Source organism: Gavia stellata, chromosome Z (assembly GCF_030936135.1).
Source record: "Gavia stellata isolate bGavSte3 chromosome Z, bGavSte3.hap2, whole genome shotgun sequence".
NCBI lineage: Eukaryota > Metazoa > Chordata > Aves > Gaviiformes > Gaviidae > Gavia > Gavia stellata.
The window spans coordinates 12,269,800-12,293,409 of NC_082637.1; the positions used below are offsets into that span (position 1 = coordinate 12,269,800).

The 23,610-nt window shown below is 44.4% G+C and overlaps 2 protein-coding genes across 2 annotated transcripts in view; both read right to left on the minus strand.

Annotated features, from left to right (window-relative positions):
* Nucleotides 1–609: 609 nt before the first annotated feature.
* MRPL17 (mitochondrial ribosomal protein L17) lies at nt 610–1,574 on the minus strand. Its single transcript, XM_059834134.1, has 3 exons — nt 1,401–1,574; nt 1,241–1,309; nt 610–1,166 (listed from the first exon to the last, which is right to left on the minus strand). Exons 1-3 carry the CDS (start codon nt 1,572–1,574, stop codon nt 894–896), a joined length of 516 nt encoding a protein of 171 aa, XP_059690117.1. The 3' UTR covers nt 610–893.
* Nucleotides 1,575–6,497: 4,923 nt separating this feature from the next.
* The window catches only part of CCBE1 (collagen and calcium binding EGF domains 1), a 98,467-nt gene continuing 81,354 nt past the window's right edge, over nt 6,498–23,610 (minus strand). Inside the window, exons 4-11 of the mRNA XM_059834160.1 lie at nt 23,395–23,529; nt 22,499–22,636; nt 16,478–16,584; nt 10,676–10,796; nt 8,563–8,702; nt 8,435–8,470; nt 7,837–7,872; nt 6,498–6,731 (exon numbers count right to left, since the gene is read on the minus strand). Coding sequence (XP_059690143.1) covers nt 6,498–6,731; nt 7,837–7,872; nt 8,435–8,470; nt 8,563–8,702; nt 10,676–10,796; nt 16,478–16,584; nt 22,499–22,636; nt 23,395–23,529 — 947 coding nt within the window. The remainder of the gene's footprint in view (nt 6,732–7,836; nt 7,873–8,434; nt 8,471–8,562; nt 8,703–10,675; nt 10,797–16,477; nt 16,585–22,498; nt 22,637–23,394; nt 23,530–23,610) is intronic.

A 23,610-nucleotide genomic window follows, 5' to 3' on the forward strand; every position in this document is an offset into this window, starting at 1 on the left:
AGCTAACTCACTACATAGGATTACTCACTTGTCTTAGTTCATGAAACTTGGGAGGGAGGAAGGAACCCAACATGTCTGGCGTTTTTTCTGCTCAGAAGCTACAGCTAGGACTTTGAAGTACTAGCTGTACTGGAAATCAAAGACAAAGCTAGCAATTTAAGTTTATCTCCCAGTAGTTATATCACTCGCTGAAAAAGTTCTACTATCCCCTTTTTGTTCTAATAGGGCAATACAGAGATTTCTTGCAACCCTACACCTGAGGCTGAGAGGTCTACCAAGCTCTTAGTAAAGAAAGGCAACTATTATTCCTGCCTACATTGCCTCCTTATTATAACACAAGTCCCTTTGCTACAGCCTCTTTTAAGACTTTTCTCAGTGCTACCATCCTAGTTGCATTCAGCGCTTCTGAAACAACAAAACTAACTTGATTTTCCTGCCTTAAAAGGCTGCACACTGGCTTATAGAAAACACTGTACCTCTGTCACAGTGAAGTGGAGATGCTGCCCCAGAGAGTAGGGCTGTTAGACCAGCAATTGTAACAAACCTGGTCTTTGCTGGAATAAGTTACTAATTCATGTGCACAGGAATATAATCCAATTAGAAGCAAACTCACTTTCTGAATAGTGTTTATTTACACAGAGAATATCAACCATTAGGGTTCCCAGCTTGACTTCCTTCTCTTGCTGAGTCTCTCTTTAAACCAGAGGAAGAAGCAAGTAAACCTTGAGCTTACTCCCCTGTCACAGCAACTCAAAGTTAGCAATCAACCTTAAGACCTCCCAGGACATCTTCCATTCCTGTGCTCCAGGACACCAACAAGCTGGCTGGTGCATGGGCAACTCACGCCAAGCCCCATCCCCGCACAGGGCCTCCCTCAGGGCAGAGGGGGATGCCTAGACAGGAGTGCCCTCGGGGGCCTGCGGGGCTGCTGCCTGCTGCATGTCCTCCCGGTAGCCCTTCAGCAGCTGGTTGAGCAGTGTCTTCTCGCTGTCACGGTGCGGGCGGATGAGCGGTGGGAAGGGGTTCCCCTTGAGCTCGATGACTGCCATCTTGGCGCAGTCAAGGCTATCCCGGTTGGGGATCTGCAGCAGGCGGGTGTAGCTGCCGGGGTGGGGCTGGAACCGGGGTGCCAGCACCTTGAACAGCTTGTGGATGAGGTCCTTCTCCTGCGGGGCGGCATGCTCAGCTCCAGCACTGGGGCTGCAGGGGGCAACGAAGGATTTTGGGGGGTGGTACTTACCGTCAGCCAGAAATCTGCCATGCGCATGGCGCGCTCGTTGGTGTCCCCCAGCTTGGCGTACTCGATGAGCTGCGGGGAGGAAGGAGGCAGAGCCGTTAGGGTCCCTCAGCCGCCCGCCGCCGCCCCCTCCTCCCCCGCTCAGTCAGGCCCGGCCGCTCACCCGCTCGGCGTAGCCCCGCATCTCGTCTGCCCGCGCCCAGGGCGCCTCGATGCGCTCATGCCGCACCAGCGCCGTCACCAGGTTGCGCAGCAGGTCGAGGCGCGAGCGCGGGCCCAGCCCCAACCGCCGGTACACGCGCCCGTGCGAGATGGCGGCCGCCACCGAGAGCCGCATCTCGCCGCCCTCGCGTCCCCGCTGCCGCCGCGGGGCACCATGGGAGGCACCTTCCGGCAGCCCCGCCCGCCGCGCAGTACGCCGGGAGTTGTAGTTCGCCCCTACCCGCGGGCATGACCCACAGCTGCTGCATAGAGCGGGTCACAGGGCCGCCGCCAGGCTCGGCGGGAAGTGGAGCCCGAAGCCGCGTACCGACAGGTCTAAACAGGGGAGGGAAGCCGGGCCCGGCAGAAAGGGCTGAGCGGGCCCCCGGCCTCCCGGAGGGGCTGTTCACTGCACGTCAGCGGCGTCGGGAGTGCGCAGGCGCAAAGGAGTGGGCGCGCCTGTGCAGGGCATTCCGGGTGCGGACGAGCCGCGCGGCATGCTGGGAGCTGTAGTTCCGTGCCGCGGTGGGGCTCGCCGCCATCTCCCGCCGCGGTGGGGCCTTGCCGCGCCGCAGCCAGCTCGGCGGTGTAACAGCCCTGCTGCTGCCTCTGCGGCACCGGGGGTCCGCCGGGGCGAGGCCGCGGCGGCGGGCAGGCAGGGTGGGCTCTGAGGGGAGGAAGGAGAGTGGCCAGCTTTCCTGCTGCCCCTCACCGCAGCTGAGGCGGCGTGGTGGGACACCGCCCTCACAGGCTGCTCCTGGGGCCGCGGGGAGGGGCTCAGCCAGGCGTGAAGGCGCAGGCGAGGCCTTCCAGAGCCTTAACCTTATTCCCCCTTTTTCTCCCATACCAGTGTCGGGGTGCCAGAGGAGCCTCGGACCCTCACACCGCATCCCCAGCCTGCGCAGAAGCTGCGTACGCAGGCAGCATGGGGTAAGGCTGCGGGAGCCAGTGTCATGTAGCCCTCACATAGTCCTGGAGTTGCTGTTGTAATAGCGGAGGTGAGGTGTGCCTTCTTTCCCCAAACACAGAAACACACCCTATTCCGCAAGAGCCTCATGCCCCCACAGCCCTGCGCCTGGCAGTGCGTATGGTTCAGCTCCAAGAAAAACGCTAAAAGGCAGTGCAGGAAGGTTTCCTGCTACATGTTTCTTCCAGGCAACGTTTCTGTATTTCAGAGAAAGGATGTGTAACAAAAGCAGCTACCAACAGCGTAAGAAAAAATATCTTTGTTATTATGAATACATCATAAAATCACAATCATTTTATACACATTTTAGTATTTCATATACTTATATAAATAAAGTGAACAGTATAGTTACTGGAATGTGTAATAGGAACAAACATACGGATTTTAATGTGAAATTAACAAATTCTTGGACCCCACCCCCATCTTTTGTTCCTTTGGTGGGGTTTAATGTAGGAACTCTGAAGTATGTTTAGGAAGAAGGGTTGGTCAAGCTGCGATACCGACAATATCTCCAGGGATTACCTTAATTCCATTTATAATCAATTTTCCTCCCCTTTTCCTGTTTTAGCCTGACTATATAGGAATTCTTCTGTGTCAGTATTTCAGCTATGCAAGAAAGACTAATCCTGTATGTACTTGGCACAGTGTTGAAAGAAAACATTTTCCGAGCTTTACGATTTTGTTAAACCCATTAACAATCAGCATTTTGCCATCACTACACACTCTTGCAAATGTTTCCATTAAATATATTTCTAATATTAATAACAAAATCTTTATTAACCTTCTGCTTATAACTTGATGTCTTAACATCAAAATAATATTTCTTTCTAATAAAATTATACATAGTATTTATATGAAACAAAGTTGTCATGTGCATGAGCCTAGTGATGAAACTAGGCATGAGTGTAGATGTTTCTAGATTCTTATTTTGCATCCTTGGGGGAGTTTGTTATTTTTGGGGCCACAGAGTAATGAATAACTTACAAGGTAATGACTTCCCTGGCTCCCTGGTAACCACGCTTAAAAGTGGAAATGATTCCTCTTGTCTGGCTTTATAAAGCTTCAGGTATGCTGAAGAAAATGTCACTTTTCTATCTGAGTGTCTGTATGTGTTTATCCAGAAATCTTAATGAAATGTTTCTGATACAATGTGTTATGAAAGTTATCATACAATTAATCAGAAATGAAATGAGAAAGGTCTATGCAAAGATCTTAGCGTGACACAGACAGAAGGCTGAAGCTTCCCAGCCAGCTGTGCTCAGAGGGGCTCTCCCTGCTGGAGGAATTCCTGTGCTTTCTGGTGTGGACTTGTCTTTACCATCAGGTTCCTTTACCTCCAAGTTCCCTCCTTGCTGCTGGGACTCCGCCAACAGCTTTGGGGCAGGGAGTCTGGAAAGAGGAGCGTGAAGGACAAGGACAAACCCAAGGAGCACTTTCCTTCACCTTTTTTTAATGGGGTAAGAACATCTGTTGGAAAACGCAGCTCTGGGCTGTGAAAACCAATGATGCAGACTCCAGAAAGGGAAGTTATTGAGGTTTCCATTCAGAAAGGCACATAAACATGTGCCATATTTTAGGTTCATGAGTCTGTAGGACAGCTTTCTGTACTTACAGTGAGGCATGTACTTTATCTACTTTTCTGGTCCAGTCTCAGAATTTCCCTTCTCTGGATACTTATGCACAGCAGGGCAATTGTCACCTACCCCTGAATTTGATGGTCAAACTGTAGGAACTTCTCATTTGGTATTCGTCTATATTTGGAAAAGCAGAGCTTAGAACTAAAATAAGTGCCTTTTTTAGAACATATCTTCTTGTGGGCAGGGGGCAATAAAATTTAGGTGATATGTAGGAAGTGACTCATCTAACTCATTATTCAGTATCTGATGGTCAAAAAAACTGCAGCTACTAATTCTATAGTGGGAACCAACCTGATCCAGCAGGATGTCGGAGTGTGGTGGTAAACGTTGGCAAGAGTTACATGATTTGCAAGAGTTACAAATGTAACACTTGACATTTACCAAATTTACTTAAAGTTGCATATTTTTGAACAATGTTATTTATAACTAGCTGCCTGCTTGAAATTAAGAAAGTAAGACATAAATGCCTCAGCTTACGCTGTCTTAAAAGGTTTCTTTCAGCCTGCTGCATAAAAGACCATCCATCCCTCTTTTGGCCCCAAGTGCCTTCCCCAAATCTCACTGATTTCCTTATTACCTGGTTCACAAGACTACTTGGATCTGGAGGTGCTGGGAGAGCTCCTCCCAGAGGAGAAGCCCAAAGACCACAGGGTGACAGCACTACCATTTCTTCTAAGCTATCCTAGTGACTTAGTCGTTGCTTTGTAAATATTGATATACATATTACGTGAAGAGGAATACAGAATGTTAATGTTCTTAAAGCTAATGCCCTTGCTTGTGGCATAGCGACAGAGAGGAGTTGGGAAACAATTACAGGAAGGAACACATCCACTTAAGATAATATACAAAAGATTCAAAAGGTCTAGACAGCCAGCGCTTTATACAACATGACCCTACTAGTGGTGTAGGGATTACACCAATTATCTTTCGTCCCAGTGAATATGGAAGGGAATCCAAACCTTTATGGGTTATCTGAAAAGGGCCTGCTTGTATTTTTACCTGTATTTATTCTATTAGAACATGCAAGCCCTGAAAAACATGTCAAAATAAGAAGTTTTTCTTTGCATTTGTAACATGGACATGACCCAGCACTAAACAAACTGTAGAAGTAGCAGCTACACAGATAACAACATCGAAGTTTTGTGCTTAATATACTCCATTATCTTCTAAGCATGGCAAAGTCCTCAGCAGCTGTGGTAATCCAAAAGAAATGGTAACATACATCATCCATGAGGTATGGTCTATCTTGTGCATCCAATTTTCCAGTGTAAAAAAAGGGCACTCCCTTTCATCCCCCTTCACAAATACAGGATCCCATGTGCAGCACCTCACCTTAGCCATCCTTGTACCAGTTGAAATGTTTTGCCATGTGCACTACTGCACTTACTCATACTCCTCATATACCCAGCTAAATACACTGCAACTCTGTGTTCTAGTTCCATGAATGCCATTTAGGTCGCGCTCACACAGCTGAGGAACAAAACAGATGTAATCTCTTTGCAAACACGAGGCCTCTCTCTGGTCTCGATTTCACCTGGACTTCAGCATTTCGCCAAGGAAGACATCCACCTACAGGAGGTCAGAAACTGACTCTTTCTGCAAGGCTGGGATTGATTTTGTGCTTGCCAATAAGCCTACTTGATTCACTTACGCTTGGTTTTCCTGCTTTATACATTCCCTATTCTCTTGCTGATATTCGTGTAATGTATCCAGCATGAATCTGTTGAGGAAGGGAACCAGCCTTCACACTGAGCAGTGGGAGAATGGTAAGGGAAAAGTAGTGTTAGTTTAGGACAAACACATCTTTTCAACTCTCTTTGAATGATACTCTAGCAACACAAAGCCAAATTTCCAGATCAAGAAGCAGCGCCCTTCTATCGCTGCTTCACCACGTATTTTTTGCCTTTTTCTGCCGTGGTGGGGTACAATAGGAGAAGACATTTCACTTACAGCCGGCCTCTGCTGTGAAACAGGGATACACTTTTCATGCTCTCCTAAGCTTGGGGACAGTAGCTGGAAACTTGAGTTCAGTGGTATAATATATTTACATGTATAAAGTAACTGTGGACCAAGGTTTTCATTATTGACATCATTCAGGGGAGATGTTTGGCTGTCCCTCTACCCCTGGCAAAATTTGGGTTCTGGGTCATTTGGACATAGAATGCAAGGTAGGCAGATGAAATGCTGTAGTCTGCGCCATTAGCTAGAGCGTGCCTTATATACTGAAGGTTTTCTTGATAGTCTAGGTACAACGTGTGCAGGCTTGACGGTACAGTATGGAATTACTGCAAGGAGGCTACCGTGAACCAGGCAGCATGGCTGGGAAAAAGCAAAGAGAAAACTGGGAAATTTTATATATATATATATATATATTTATATATATATATATTTTACATTGTCAGTGCATTTTTATATTGAAGAACTCTAAAGGGGCTCTATTTTTCAGTAGGCGTAGCTAAGGGTGGGCTGCCTTCTGTATCCTGGAGTCTCTGGGTGCTGCCCGGGGTTTGTAGTCTTCCCCAGATCCAAAATCTACTGTGTCATGATAGTTTGTAAATTCCTGAGGTAATGGAAACTCCTCTGTTGATGAATGAGTCCTGTGTCCAAACACTCTCTCTTGCAGCTCAGCGATGTCGTTTCTGATGTCTGCCATCATCAGCAATAGGAAATCAAATGAACCTGGTGGGCCCTGCAGTCACAAGGCATGGTCATTAATTATATTCCACTTCGCTCTTACAGTTTTCAAACAGGTTGATAAAATTACTCTTGCAGGGGTAACTTAGTAAAATACTGCTTCATACTGATTGCCAGAAATTAACAGTCTCTTTTTGAATCAACCTGCTCAGGAAACAGTTTTCAAAAGAAAGCAAATGTTTTTGCAGACAGAGCCTACATTTACAAGATGCCCTTATGTTACTTAACAATTCCTTTGATATATCTGCCTCCTAAGAGTCTCCTGACACCTCATGGGAACAGAGGAGATAAATCTTGGTTCTCTGTGTTCCTTTTTATTAAATTGATAGAAATGACAGTTTTAGAATGACTAATTGATGCATAATTAATATTTGTTTAAAGAATTTTCTCCAGAATGCTGGTATTTGGAAGGTACCTTTTCAATACGGTAATCCTGCTGCTGTCCACCACTTATTAAATATATTGGTAATTACAATGCAGATAGTATCCATCTGGTTCTATCCAATTTTAGAAAATCATAATTTCTTTTTACCTGACTTCACACAGTGAAGTATACTGTTTAATACTGAGGACACCCTACCGGACACACTCTTAAAAAGCCACGCCACTAATGAGAAAACACCGTAAGAAACAAATTTTTAAACAATTTCACCTGAAAACAGATTGTAAATACTCATTTTTCTCCTGATGACTTGCTCAAAGCCTATAGCTTCCCAAGTTCCAGAGAGAGATGAGGGGCAGGATTTTAAAAGGTGCCAGGGATCAAACTCCCATTAGGAGGAGTGGTGGCTGAACTGTACTAACTAGCACTCTTCATGGGATCTCATGCTACTGCCTTCTGAGGATGTCCCTCCGCTTTTGTAGGGCAGAGGTGCACTTACTGCCTTCAGTGTCACATCCAGCAAGGGAGGAGGTGTGTGAGCAAAAACACTTGGAGGAAAACAGGTAATTACTTTCTTTCCAACAACATTTTCTGTGCATGTAAACAGTCTTTCACTGTGCTCTTGACACAGGAGAGGTTTTTTTCTTTCCTTTTGGCTGACATGTTGTTAGTAGTCAACATTACTCTTGTGGAAATTCCTCCTGTGAGCAATACTTACAGGTATCCCCTTTGGTCCTGGTGCGCCTCGCTCCCCCTGTAATCAATACCACTTCAGTTAGTTTGCTGTGACTAAAGGAAACCAAAAAATCACAATTTGCCTCTGCAGACTCCCTTACTTACTGTCTTCAGATCAAGAATCACCAGCTTACTCATGCTCAGAAAAAGAAAAGGAAGTGATGGAGTAATGCAAGGAAATTGCCACTGATTCTAGAGGGAGCAGAGTTGGGCCCTTCTGATATTTCTCCTAGACAGTAACAAGCAAACCGCTTAACAGGAGAAATTCACAAAAGAGCAGTCTAATGAAAAGGGCTAAAGCATCAACGTTTCTTCATGGAAAAGCCAGAAGAGCTGCAGAGAAAGGAAAGGAGGCTGCTTGACAGATAGCCTGGCAGAGCTATTTGCAAGACTCAAGGAATGGCAAGCACAAAATAGCAGAAGGAAGACAAGAAGGGATGGAACAACAGGACGTTTGCAGCTTAGCAAAGGAAATGAGATGGTAAAAAGGTGTGACTACAAATGTGTAGAGGGTCTCTCTAGCAAGCCTATACTTCACATGTGTGTGTGCCCACATTATGGAAAAGAGTACCTCTCCTCACCTTGCTACCATCTCTCCCCGGGGCTCCTGGTGGGCCCTGCAAGAGAAAAGAAAGTGTTCACAAGGACGTGAGAAGTTGTGGAGCTAAGGCCAATTGTGCAATGCATGACAGGAGATGAGAATACTGACCACAGGGCCCCGTCTGCCCTGCTTAATATGTGATATGTCTGGAGATGGGCCCATAGGTCCCATTGATCCACGAGGGCCTGGCTGTCCGGGAGGTCCAGGTGACCCAGGAACTCCTTGACTTCCTTTTGGTCCTGGAGCCCCTGCAATCGACAGCAAAGGTTACCTGCCAGGGAAATCCTTCAGGACACTTCATCAGTGCAAGCAGTGGGGATTGACCATTTTTTGAACCACGCAGTGGACTAGTTGCCTTAACACACTCAAATCCACAACAACACGACCAACACAGCAGTCATCTGAGACAACGTTACTCCTTGTCACAGTGACTACAAGAGATCTTCACAAAACAGTTAAACCTTATGTATACAAAGAAGCCAAGACTGCCACTGCCAGGTGGTTAGGGACATAGACTGGGAATGAAAAGAAAAGCAGAAATGCCTCATTTTCACACAAAGAAGAAAAGAATAGGTCACATCTGAGAAACATCTCATAAAAAGAAACCCTCGGAAAACTCATGGGAATGTTCGGTCGAAGGCATCTACGTGACTGGCACAGAAGCAAGTCCTTTTCAGTGGTGGGCTGCACCTGCCTTTTGCCCAGTATGGCAGCCAATGTGTTAGGGGCAAAAAAAGGCTCTGTTCTTCCATTTTGCTTTATATCCTTTTCAGCTTCTGCTAGTTCAGCAGAGAATGTTAGTTTTTAGGAAGAACACAGGCAACAAAGCATATGTTTAGCTCAAAAGAAACACTATGAAAAGCAAACTGGAAAATCAGGCACCTGAAACAACAGCTGCACAAAATAAAGACTACTGAAGTGTCACTAACTGAATTGCTTTATAATTAGAGGGGTAAGCACTTTTCTTCATACCGAAGGCATGTGAAAGACATAGAAAATGAAAGGCAGAGAGTAGAAAGGGTTCAGCAGGACAGAATATGTACAGTTAGGGTTTTCAAAAGGAGTAAAATCAAGTTCAGTGATGAACCTCTTGGACTCCTCCTGAAGACCCAGCCGCACTGTTGCTAACGGCAGGGCAGAGGAGGAGGTGAGGAGGGATGGTTTTCAAGCGGAACAGATAATTCTACAGTACCTTGGACAGCTCAGTCATGGGGCAACCAGATGGAAGACCTGCCGAGTCAGGCCTACGTTAGAGAGATTGCAAGGCGACGCACTGCACAGTTCAGAGTCTGACGCAGAGTCTCTAACCACACTGTCCTTGCACTTACGATATACTGAAGACTGAAGATACTCATCCTCCAAGAAAATGAGATAAAGACTCAAAAAACAAAGCAAGACTGCAAAAGTGGGGATAAAGGGCGGGGGGGGGGGGGGGGGGGAAGCAGTTCAGTAGGGAGTAAATCGAACCTCGTAAGGAGTATCTGCTAGTCCTGTGTAAGAACCTTCCTGAAATCCAGCACAATGGTAAGATTCCTTGGATTTATCACTAACCCCAATTTAGATCTGCATTCAACAGAGTTTGCAAAATTTTTAGCATCACTGGCTGCAGGTTGCAAGGTGTCTGGCTTAAATCAGAGCTTTAGGAACTCTCTGCTTTTCTCATTGTTTCAAACTATACCTTAGGAAAGAAGGTGTGAGTGGAGCTTTACTTTTCTTTTCAGATTCCTTTGAATCTGAAACACACATAAAATGAACAAACGAATCCTTGCAAAACCAGACGAGGAAGAATGAAACAGTTGGCACAAACCCCCTCAAACTGAAAGCACATTTTCTGCCCTAGTAATGACAGTGAGCTAAAGCAATAGGTATTCCTGAAATGAAATGGAGAGTGGTTTAAGACAGAGTTAAAATACAGGAAATTACAGCTGAAGCAGGTGAGATATCCCAGGGAGAAGAAGAAATTTAACACATACAGGACAAACACAGCTTGCACGCCAAGAAACACATGGAGACTAAAACACAATGGATGATGTTAGACAGTTGGCAGAGGCTGACCATAATGACCAGAAAGTTTTTATTTTTAAATATAGCACAAACGCAAATATTATAATAACAATTAAAATATGAAACACATTAAATCCTATTACACTGAAAGATTGAAGCTTATAATTTTTCTTCATGGCACTATTGCACTTTCACATCCCTCTGGTCTGTGTCTTACCTGGAGGGCCTTGCTGGCCAGGCTGGCCTGGGGGGCCAGGGATATATGCATTAGATGCAAGCACTTTTTCACCAGTGATTTGCTTGCTAAGATCAGCAGCATTATTTGGTAGCAAAGCAACCTGCCAAAACCAAAAATCACTGTAAGCTCTTCATTGTTCAGCTGAATAAATTACATTCTTGGTTAAGCTTTCATGTGGACAAACAGCATATTTAAATACTTCACTGAAATCATCAGAAAAAAATGTGACTGTGTTGCCTGTGACAGCAGTTAGTCCTAAGCTGGCCAAGTTGATCTTTTTCAAGTACGAACATGAAGATTTCTTGACACTCCTGCCATATTTTGTGGTCCCAAGGAAAAATGGCTCCCTGACCCTGTAATGGGACCTCCTTACAGGTAGTCAGAACCATCTGGAAGGATGCCTGGGGACTCTCAATCTCACTTGTACATCTTCCTGACTGACCGACCGCCTTGCAGAAATCTCATGAGAAAACATTGTCGTGGACACTAACAGTCTACAATGCCTTTCCTCAGAATGTTTTAGGTGACCCATGGAGACAGGTCAGGTTTTGCAGAAATGGTACCGTCCTCTGTACTCCACACATGGAGGGGCATAGGGTGTGTGTGTGTGTGTCTGTGTTTCTGTGTGTGTGCGTGTGTAGCATGAGCTCTGGGTAGAAGATTCTAGAGATAATCCACACTTCAGGTATCATACTCAGGAGGTTGCCCAGGCTTGAAAGATGCCATATGAAAAACATGGCACCATTTGATTTTAAGGCATTTATTCATTCTGGTACTTTCCTTTACCTGGAACCAGCAACTTGATGTTTCCTGTGAGGCTGTTCACCTTTCAAGTCACCATGGAAATACTGCAAGTGAATTCAAATGGAAGGTAGGAGAAATTCAGGAGATATACAGCAACAAGTTGTCAAAAACTGAATTCTCATAACTGCTTGGGTCTTCTCAGGAAACCTCTTTTTCCTTATTTGAATTTTCCTCTATTCATTTATTGCCCTTTCTCAGGACAACATTTGCTCAGATATTTAAGTTCTCCATTGCTGCACAAGCCCCTAACTTTTCATAGGTTTCAATGAGAGCCCCAAATCCTTTGTGGATGTCGCCCTGTAACCAACAAACATTTGGATCTGCTCTGCATAGAGGGAGGAGGCTAAAGTAAGTGAGAATGTAAGAATAATTGCACACTATGGTTTAAAATGCCATTATCCATTGCATCAGATGTTTGATTATCCATTAAACATTAATTTTCCCAGATTGAGTATATTTAATAATTAAACATATTTAGAAATACTCTGCAAATGTTTAGTCTCTCCAGAGACAGCTGAGGGGAGATGACAAGCCAGGAGGCTGGTGTGCAGCGAGGTGAGTGGCTGCATGTAGAGTTGGGAAATTTGCTCTGCCAAACAGAACTGAAGAGATACTTCAGCAATACCATGGCAGATATATCCCTGGGTCAGCTTTGTTGCTGCCCTGAATGAATTTGCCTCACTGGATAATTTGATTTTGGATTCTGCAACATTTGTGTGGGAGAGCTGCATTAAATAAAATACATGATGACTCCTGCTATCTGACAATGCTTTTAACCAGCTGTTTGCAAGTCCCTGCACTGGACTGTTGTCAAGACTACTACTTGTTTCTGTAATTATTTGATATACACCCTCCTGCCCTTAGTGCCAATCTAATGTTTGCAAAGCACAGAAAAAAAATACTGCCACGCACTTGCAGTACATAGTAGAACCGCGCAGATTTCTTTTGGCAAGTAAGTTATTAGTTAAGGAATTCACTTTAAGGGCAGCCAGTGCTGCCTGCAGTTTGGGTTGGACGCACAGAACAGTTCCAAAGGAAGCAAAAGTGAGGAAAAAAAATGTTACAAATGCTGAGACAGTTCCTGGTGCCATTTCCGAAACACCGGTTTGATTTTTCAGGCAGGAATTCAAAGTGCGATGACAGGAATACAAGGATTTATCGGCCATTTGTGACTCAGGTTTTGGAGAGTATTGCTGTTCCAAAGACAAGATGACCGCACTAAAGGCAAATTAAGCGACATGATGTAAGTCTTACAAGAATTTGGTAAGATTCACTCCACTCCCACACAAATCAGTGGCTGGATGAAGTCAGCACTTCACATAAGCCCCACAGGGTATTTCTTACGTGCTTACTCCTATTAATCTTCTCGCACAGAAGATGGGGATCCAGCATGCCTAGTGCTCTGGGGTGGGCTGTTATCTTTTGTTTTCCAAGGAAAAACATCATCTTTGTTTACCAATGACCCTGCAGCTTTCTCAGCCAACATCCCAGCCATTGCAGCACAGACCAAAGTGTGGGGCTGCTGAAGATAAAGGGCTACTCCATGGCTCACAGCACCTTATACCTGGCGCTGAAGAGGAAAATTCAGTCGCTGGGAGCTCTCATAGCCCCATTGGCCAGTGACCAGCATGAGGAGGTCCACTGGCCGGCTCTGGTCATCACACTGCAAAGTTTTGTTTCCTGGAGGTGCGTCCACCCTGTCCAAAGTAGGGTCCTGGCTGGATATGAATGGAAGGTTGTGAAGATCGTCATGCTGCAAAACTTCCATTATGTGACACAAATGAACCAAGGGCTCTGCAGTGCCAACGCTGCCGTGCTAAAACTGAGACACAGAGTTAAATCTTGTGACTACCTGAGAGCATTATATTTTTTGGGCAGTTTTTGTGAGGATATTTTCAGTGTCATCAGTGAGTGTTTCTCCTTAGGGGTGGCCACAGTTGAGTGACAGATTAATTGATGTTCTCTTTAGAGCTTGTACTTAAATTTCTGACCAGATCCTATTTCGGGGATCTATTACTATCCCAGCTGATAAACAGACATCACTTAGTATATAGTCCCTGCCATGAACAATCTTCAGGTTATACTGCAAATGGCCAGGCTGGAGTAAAAAGGTGTGTTTAGTGATGAAGACTCATCATGAAGAGGATTTGGAAGTGTATTCTTTTCTGTGGCTTAAATATTGACTTCCTCCTGCCAGCAAGGCTGTTTAAACAACTTAGTAGGTTAAAAAAAAAAATCACATAGCTGCTGTGAAAGCATCTACACATGCTTCCCCACTGAGTCAGCTGGACTTGAAGCATGCACTAGGATTGCCAAAATACCCAGCTCTGGTCTAGCTCACTGCTGTTTGATATCTTCTGGCCAGAAAATGGTTGTTACATACACTGGGGTCAAACCATGTGTTTTTGATGTTGACTCACATCCTCTTAAGGGATTGGCTATACTCACTGGCCTAATTTCTATTTCACCTTTTAACTGAACCAGGATACTGGTCCAGAGTGACCTTGGCTTTCTCCATCCACAGCTCCAAATCTTAATAGCCCTTGGAAAATATTTTTTTTCCATGTGCATGCAAATATTACTGAGGGTAAATTTTAAAGAAAGACAGTACTAGAAACAAGGCTCCTATATGTTCTCTTGCATGCTGGAGTTTTGGGTAGTTTCTAGGAGATCTGTGGTTTAGATGACTTTGACAGTGCTTGACAGGAGTGATGTGGAACATGGCTTTCTAACTAAGATGTTTAAACAAATGTCTGCAGTAGGATCCAGCAATGCCCCAACTCCAAGTGCTGAACTGCTTACTTGATTTTTTTAAATTGTTGGCTGTGTGTCAGATATCTCTATCCTAGTTTTCCAGCTGTTTGCTCTTCTTCCTTCCAGCAAGATTGGAGATCAACCTAGGACTGCCCACGGTCCCCTAGTATATCGGGACAGTGCATCCCACTGGACGACTATGCAAGGTGACTTTCTGTTCCCAGTCCTAGAACTAGTCTGTCCTGGATCTGGAATGGATGTTGCAATCCTCCAAAAAGGTACTGGTGCCATCAGCAGGGGTAGCAGGACTTGAGTTCACCCTGTCCTTTCCTAAGGAGACACAAAACCACACCTCCCAATTCCAGAAGCATATGCCAGTTCCTGGTTGTAGGGTTTGCTGGATTGGATCCTTCACAGGCACTTCTGCTAAACATAATTTTGCATGAAGTTCATAAAATCTGAAAGCCTTAACCACAAAACTGAAGACATTCCCATAAACTGTCTCTCTGGCAGACAGAAATGAATTTTTCTGGGCAAAACAGAACAACTTCGACTGCAGATATTCAGATGTCCTCCCCAGAAGAACTTGGCCACGGAAAGTGGCTGATGAAGCATGAGGGTTCATGTCTCCCTGGGCAGAGAAGCAGCATGAGGCCAGATCTCCTCTCAGCATGGACAAAAGCTCTCCTCTCTGTGGGGTAAAAAATGCTGAGGGTATCAGGGGACCATCTCTTCCAGCTCTGTCTCTGTGAGGCACAACCTGGTGGGCTCCCTCTGAGGATGCCAAACAGATCAAGTCCCACTAGGAAGATACTTGGGGAAAATTCAGGCTATGGACAACAACAGGACTTAGCTATAAGGCAAGAGCAAGCTGCTCAGTTTGGCTTCTGAACAACAAGCGACAGGTATCAATTGTGTTAGCTTTCTAGGAGTGAGTTTTGAACACAGGCACCTAACAGTGGAAGTTAGACACAGAAAACTTTCCATTAAATAAGACCATTGGTTTCCATCAATTCTTGCAGTCAATGACTTGGTCAACAGTGTCACCCCAGATCCCTCCCTGGGGGTCAGTGTGAGCCTGCTCAGCATCACAGACTGTGGCTGGACAGTCATTCAAAAGCACGGATCCTTTTCTAACCTATTTGCTATCATTTGTTTGAAAACCACAATTTCCATCACACATGAAATTCTGTCACGTCCACATTTATCTTCATACTGATTCAGAAGGAAAACATGACATTATGAGATTTTTGTCATAAAGAATATCTCAAACCTCATTGTATTTCATTTTAGTGAAGCAGATTTCTTTTTTCCTAATATAAATTACACTGAATGACTTACATTGAATTACACTAAAGGCAACAAGTGAATATACCAAATTGTGTTTTGACACAATGAAATTAAATGAGCACCCTGGGTGAAATAATTACAGCCTGTCAACATGCATTGCTGAGAATATTCTTGCAGAACATTTCCATTTCAGAGAACCGGAATGTTCGAAGGAGGTGTCATCAGAAAAGGCATTACACATGCACCCCTGCACCTGGCACTCAAATCCTGGGCTGGGTCTCTGGGTTATTTCAATCCTACCCAAGCGCAAAAGGAGGCCACATATAGTTGCAATTAAAGTTAAAGGCTAGGGGAAGTTTTTAAGTGCATTATTTTCTGCTTTTAAGGACACAGGTGAAAACAAAAAAGGTTGGGGCTGAGGGTTTTTTTTTTTAAAAAAAAATAAAAGCTAATGTATCTGCTAGTGACGTTTTTGTTTAGCCACACCCCTCCTATTTGGTAAGAATCCTATATCAGCGCCCTATTACTGCAAAATCACGTTCTCCCTCATTCCCACATCTGCAGAATGTCTTGCACTTGCATACACTAAAGGTGGATCAAGTCCAAAATCCTGTGCATTCAGAATGAATGAAAAGGTGAGGCCAGCGCTGATTGCCGAGAAACCTGGGCTCAGACTGGGGTGGGTGTTTGCCATACGCTGTTTCCACGAGCTTGGTAACACAGCTCCACGAGCTTGGTTAGCAATCTGCTTACAAGCAATACAGAAGCAGAAGGAAGAGATGCCGTTCCTAGACGATTTTAAAAATACGTTGGCATCATCTTTATGGGCACAAGAGTCACATGGCAGTGACAGCTCCAAACACTTAAATTTAACCTCAGTGGTCATAAAACATGCAGGTCTGGTAAACTGGCATGACTGATCAATGTTCATACCTTTTGCTTCAGTTGTAAAACCGTCTGCTTTATTTGATGAAATTCCTTGCAAGAGGCACAGCATGTCCCCGATTTCACCACGTTTTCAGATTTCTCAGGAAGCCCAGCTGAAAGAAAGCAGTTTCCAATACCAATATAAAGTTCCAAAGCAAAGAAATTAATAAAGTGATTGCAAAAGCAACTTGAAGATTGTCACATTTCCCCAGACTGTGTAAAGAAGACAGAATCTTGCCATTATTAATGCTTTGATTGTGAATTGCTATGTAAGGCTGAGAAACTTTGCAAGGATAGCTCTGACCTCATTTTTAAAGCAGCTGTTTCCAGTTAACAGTCCCCAAAGAATTTCTTTTTTTAATACCTGAAAAAGTTTACACCCCTTCTTTTATCTTTGTGTGTAGGGTAGACTAACCCTATAGATCTGAACTGATTTACAGTCCCTCGAAGGGCAAATTTTCATATGCTATAAATTACAGTAAAATCCCTCACAATATGGTCATTTAATTCACTTTGCACAAACTGCTCTTTATCATCGCCGGTTATTCCTCCATGTGATGGAATCAGGCTGAGCAGAGATGGGGATTGAGATTAATGACAGGGATTTAAATCCCCACAAGAGAAAGGGTCACACCTGTTGATACTATGCATGAATGGGATCTTTTCAGGAATCCATTAAATGATTCAAACCATAAGCGATATCGCAAATGTTATTTTTTGTCCTTTTCCCATTCTCATACACAGTGAAGCACTTCTGCATTGCAAACAAACAAGCACTGTTTTAACAGATGTCCGCTTAAAGAGAAATGTGGTTTCCAAAACACAGGGTGACACTGGCAAACTCTAGGTGAGCTTTATTTTCTTTCACATTTAGTTGTTGAGAAGCATCAAGTGTATTGAGGCCCTGCATATGATGTGTGGCTTTGTACGATGTTACCCGGAGGGGTTATTGAACACGTTTGAACACTGACAATTCAGAGCATGTCCCATAACAGAAAAACTCTTCAGGTGCTCCTGGTTAAAGCCAAAATCTTCAAAAAGGATCAACTACAATGCGTTTAGCTATTGTATTATACTTGTCACTTGGCCACACACTTTAATGTCCTTCATCTTTTCAGTAATGTGTATTGATTTTGAAAACATCTGCCTCACTTTAAATAAAACCGGAACTTTCCAATACTAAAGATATTATGTGGTACTTGACTTTAAATGTTTGCAGGGTCCAATAAGGAACATTGCATCCATCAGTTGGTCATCTATGGACCACCATTGCACAAGTTTAGGAAAACCTGATTTTCAGTACGTTTAGTCCATCGGCTAAAATACCACACCAGGTATGCTTGCTTTTAGAAGACAATCCAGGAATGCAACACAGGCTGGCATCTATCCGGCTGGGGAGCAGCTCTGTGGAAAGGGACCTGGGTGTTCTGGTGGACAACAAGCTCAATATGAGTGAACAGTGTGCTGCTGCGGCAAAGAAAGCCAACAGAATGCTGGGCTGCATCAACACGGGCATCAGCAGCAGAGATAAAGAAGTCATTATCCCACTCTACTCAGCGCTTCTCAGGCCACACCTGGAACACTGTGTTCAATTTTGGTCCCTGCTATGCAAAAAAGATGTGGACAGGCTGGAGAGGGTCCAGAGAAGGGCCACAAAGATGATCAAAGGACTGGGAAGCCTGTCGTATGAGGAAAGGCTGAGAGAACAGGGTTTGTTCAGCCTTGAGGAAAGAAGGCTTAGGGGAGACCTTATCACCATGTTCCAGTATTTAATGGGTGGCTACAAAGAAGATGGAGAATCCCCTTTACAAGGAGTCACAAGAAGAAGATGATGGGTAATGGGTTCAAGTTACTCTTGGGGAGATTCCAGTGGGACACAAGAGGAAAATTTTTCACAATGAAAACAATCAGCCATTGGAGTAATCTCCCCAGGGAAGTGGTGGATTCCCCAACATTGGACACTTTTAAGATTCGGCTGGACAGGATGCTGGGCCATCTTGTCTAGACCATGCTTTTGCCAAGAAAGGTTGGACCAGTTGATCCTTGAGGTCCCTTCCAACCTGGTAATCTATGATTCTATGATGGGTTTATTTCTGTTATCTCCTAATCCAGTAGGTAAGCGCTGCAAGGGCAACATGCTGGAATGAGCAGCAGAAGTAAGACATAGGTATTAGTGCTGAACTGATCAGAAGATTGGGAGGTAAAGACTTGGGAGTTTTCCCCACTCATCAACCGCCTGTTCCCACAGCTGCAGTTCTTTGGCATTACAACAACCCATGATATTCCTCTTTATTGTATTTAACATTTTTATGGCAGTAAGCAAGCTGTTCTTCCCAGCCCTTTCTGATAGCACACAGCTTGGTAATACCTGAACAGCTCTCTGTACAGTGTTCAGATGGCTCAAAGATTTAAGGCCAAAAGGTCCTACTTGGGGTTTTCCGATGAACTCTACATAACATATAACAGAATTTCACCAAATTGCAGCTATACTGGCTCCAAGACTATTTGGCCACAACACCTCCCAGAGGGACTCCAGCCCTTCTGTGAAGATACCTGAATACGCAGCGTCCGCTGGTTTCCTCACTGCTGTATTTCTAATGCTAATTATTTTGCCTTTGACTTCTTCCAAAGCCTCTTTGTCCGTAAGTCTTTCTCTGATAGATCAAAGAATCTACAGCACACAGGGTTTTTTCCCCTTAGCAAGGAATTGATATGCTGTAATCAAGCATGATTTCTATAAGGTAAGTTTTCTCTTGACCACAAGTCAGTATTGTGGTTCCCTCATGGATTTCTTCCTCCCTCCCCAATTTTTCAGCTTCCTTTAAAAAAAAGTGTTTTGACATGTCCATTTTTGGACCTGTGTAGGATTTACAGATGCACATATACAGAGCCATCAGAAAAAATGCCTTTTTATTTCAAACTCCAATAAAGTTTGGGTTTGGTACCAGTCTTAACCAAAATTTCTTTTAATAGCTATCTTACCAAATAAGTTCCCTCATAACATGCGCACATTCTGTTAAGAAATGTAGGGAAAAACTGCCAGAGCCTCTGCTATTTGAAACCTACTGCAATCCCACTAGAATCAGTGGAATTACATGCAGATTAAGCAGCGGTGAATTTGGCCTCATGTTTCATTATAAAACCCAGTTTATCTTCCAGAAGGATGTGGTACACGGGGCTGACAAGTATAGATAAAACAGGGCTGTAACAGTCCATGGAGATGAATGGTGGGGGGAGGTGGTCGGCTAATGTTTGGGAAATATCGTACCAGTGAGATTTCTGCAAATCCAGTTGGATTGACTTGTTGGAGGAATAAGTCCAACAGCATCACATGAGCAAGCGTGAGCTGTGTCCCAGGAGAGAGGTGGAATCCCCCTAACTCATACCAGACAGAGGTGATGATTTGCCCAGGGAAGGAGTCATCCATCAAACATTCACTCTAACCTCATCTGATTCTGTATCAGGACCAAACTGAGAATAAAGCCAGAATAAAGCACGGATAAAGCCAGAAGACACCTAGGACAGGCCAGAGGGGGCAGGAAGCAATTAGACGGAGCCACCCACACGCAGTGCAGGTACGAAGGTCACCTACCAGGGTCAGTTTGGCCAGCACTGAGCAAGGCACTTACATAGCCTGTTTCCATTGCACAGACCTACACCAGGAAAATAACATTACTTCAGAGAAGGCTTAAACGAGCCCCATTTTATGAAAGCTTTCCAAAGCACAAAGTCCAGCTCATGTGTGATGTTGCCGTCCTGATGGGAATCCTTTCATCTCAGCGAGACACCGTTGAGCCCCGCGGTGCCTATCGATAAGAGATCTGCTCAGCGGAGCAATGTGTTTTCTTTGCATGTGCTCGAAGACTCTGTCTTGCTGATGCTGGAGGAGAAGGAGATGCTGGCGGGGGAGAGCTCTGCGGGGAGCTGTGCCGTGGGCGGTCTTCACATGGAGACTGTTGAGTCGATCATCTGTGTTGTATTATCTGGGCTCAGCCTGCTGAGACGGTTTCATTTGCCTACTTCAGTGCGGGTAGCTGTATTGTCTCCGTCAAATGCAACATGACCGCAGATGCGGGAAAAATGCTCCCTATTCTTGTGCCCCGCTCACAAACCCAAAGCTCTCAGTCAAGCCCAAAAAGTGCCTGGATTGCAGCCTTCAGGCATGGAATGATGAAAACCTGAACAATAATCCCCTGGGAAACATGCAACGTGGTTAAAGCTGGAGAGGTATACATGTGTTTTCATGTCTCTCACGCTAAATTTTAAAATCAAATTTAAGTGTTCCAGCTACCATGAAAAGCAAATCATCTGTTTATGAGGAAGCGATTCCAGCGTGGATGCGGTGCTCTCCGGGGCGGTGCAGGCCTGGGGCTGACCACGGGGTGGTGCGTCGCTACAGCTCATTCCTCGCGGCTGCCGAAAACCTGGATTTTCTTTGGGATGAGTTACGGACACAAACCCTGTGAAACAGCGATGGCCAACTCCCCTCATTTGCACCACAGGTCTGGCAATTAGTAACATTAACTTGGAGTACAGCAGTGTAACAGAGCAGAAAGCGTCCTTCTCTGCTTCACGCAGCTGATTTGGGAAATGTTTTAAGAGGTGGTGGGTATTTCATCCCAGATTAACTGCTGGAACTGACATTTTTATATGCTGTGTATATTCAGTGTAAAATTGTTGTTTTCCAAATATTATAATTATTTCCACAGCCTTAAATATTTTGAATGGTCGGTTATCCTGGATGCTTTGGGCATTACCCTGTCTGGAAATTTGAACCAGCCAGAGGAAAAGTTAACTTAAAAAACTATTTGCAAGGGCTCTATACAGGTTATACTTCTTTCCTTTATGACCCCCCCCCCCACTTATAAGGAAAAAAAAACATTTCAAAATTACAAGGAACAACTAAAGTTAATGGAGTGGGTCCAGTTACACATTTTCAGAGGAAAACCAAAATTATAAATTGTTCTGGCCATCCAGCGGGATTTGGAGCACCCAATGATACATGTGTTCAGGCATTAATTGATGAACCTATGGTAAGTCACCATTTATCAAAAGAGGTTTGTTCTTTTTTCCAGAGCACAGGTTATTCTCTTCCTCTTTTCTTTTTAAATTGTCATATCAGTATTTAATCTACAGTACTCTAAATGCTGTAATTTAATAACTGGGATGAGGTCAAAAACTTTAAAATCATTATACACAGCACACATATATATTTTGAAAATAACAGTGAAAACCTAGAACAAGCCCTCACTTTTACCCCTTTCCCATCACATATTTTCATAAAAAAAAGAAAAAAATCTGACCGTGGTCACGAGACACACAAACTAATTGCAGATCAGCAGAGTTCAGTGTTACTCAACATAATTTAGCAACTGATTTATGCAATGCTTGAAAGGTGTGTGGAATTCCCAAGCACATCTTTTTTGAGCCTCTGAATGCCCAGAGGCATTAACCACCCAACCAAGGGCCATTTGCTAATCTCAGCTGTCAGCATGTAAATACAAATTAAACTCACTGAAATTAATTTAATTAACCAATGAAATTATTGAAGCCTTATAAGGGTCAGCATCTGGCAATTTTTTTTCCCTATGTCTCCTGAGCTCTGGACTGCAAAATAGGCATAATCCAGGTTGGTATGGGAGCAAAATACGTTTTTTAGCAGTTGGATCAAGGAGAAATGGTCTAACCAAAGCTGTAACGCCAAGTTTCACCGAGCAGCCACTCTGCCTTTCTAGGGGAAGATGCTTTCCACATCCTTCAATGTACTTGTGCTCTTTGTAGTGTGACTACTGATGTACTGCTGTGTGTGTGCAGCTCATAAACCAGGGAGGACGAGAGTATGTGGCAGGACTGCTCCACAGGCACATGGGTGCCCAGTGAACATCCCGGGGTCTCCAGGGGCATCACCTACATCCCAGCTTCAGACCCCCAGATCCAAGTGTAGCACACGGAGCAGTTCCTCTTACAACAGGTCAACCTTTTAGATGGCACTTCGGCCCAGGATCTTTATTCCCCACTAGCATATACCTTTATCTCCTTTGGTGCATGTCTTGCCGTCCTCCTCCCGGATATAGCCTTCATGACACTCGCACCTGTAGCTGCCCATGGTGTTGACACAGATCTGAGAGCACAGCGTCCCATTGCTCGTGGCACACTCGTCAATATCTGGAGAAAAGCAAGAGCTGAAAATGTCCTAAAGCCGGAGGTTTCAGACCTCAAATACAATAAAAGACTTCCTTCAAAGGTATCAGGGGATTTTGTGCTTAAATAAATGAGTAATTGCAGCACCGCTGCTGCTTTGGGCTGGAGCTCGGTGCAAACGGCACTATTAATATTAATACACCTGGCATTTTATCGGTCAACACTGCGTGACCATTTCTTTGCATGGAAAAGCTTCCAGGCAAATCTCGATCCTGCAGATCTTGCCTCCCTGGCACAGTGAACCACACAGGGCAGGACTATTGAAACAGGGGGGACTAGCCACACAAGGACCACATGTAAGTGATCAGTCCTGAATTAGATACTGGCCATCTGAATCAAAACCCAAGGATTTATTTTCATAATTAGGCATGGTTATAGTGCTTCAAGGGTTACCATTAGAGGCATGTCCCTCGTCTCAGGCCAAAACCCTGGATATGACTCAAAACCTGCAGGAGGAATTAATAAGGGGAATATTACAGCAGCCTAAGACTTCAAAGTGTTTGGGTGCATACGTCTTGCTTTACGTACTACCTCCTAATAATTTCAGGGGCGTGTAGATCTCTCAGTTCTGGGAACCAATCCTTCACATAGTTAAAAACACATTTATTCTGTAATAGTAAAGAGAATAAGAAAGGTTTCAGAGCTAAACTGACTCCTAAAAGACCTGAGGGAGCAGGAAACATCATTAACCAGAGGTGAGCTCAACACGCATTTCTACCCACCCAGACAATAAGGCTTCTCTCTGTTCCTGTGCCTCTCCCGATCATAGCGGTACCCAGGGTAGCAAGTGCATAAGACTCGCCCAAAGTTATCTGTGCACTGCTGTTCGCAAGGGGCTTCGGCACAGACATCATAGTCTGGGGAGAGAAAAATGTGGTTAGGAAAATACCAATGGCAGTAGCTGGATGATACTATGACAAGAAATATTTCACCTCTCT

Coding starts and splice junctions, on each gene's coding strand:
- MRPL17 (XM_059834134.1), bottom strand. CDS start 1,574: ATGCGGCTCTCGGTGGCGGCCGCCATCTCGCACGGGCGCGTGTACCGG. Junction 1,310..1,400: donor TGCGGGGCTACGCCGAGCGG/GTGAGCGGCCGG, acceptor TCCTCCCCGCAG/CTCATCGAGTACGCCAAGCT. Junction 1,167..1,240: donor TGGCAGATTTCTGGCTGACG/GTAAGTACCACC, acceptor GCCGCCCCGCAG/GAGAAGGACCTCATCCACAA.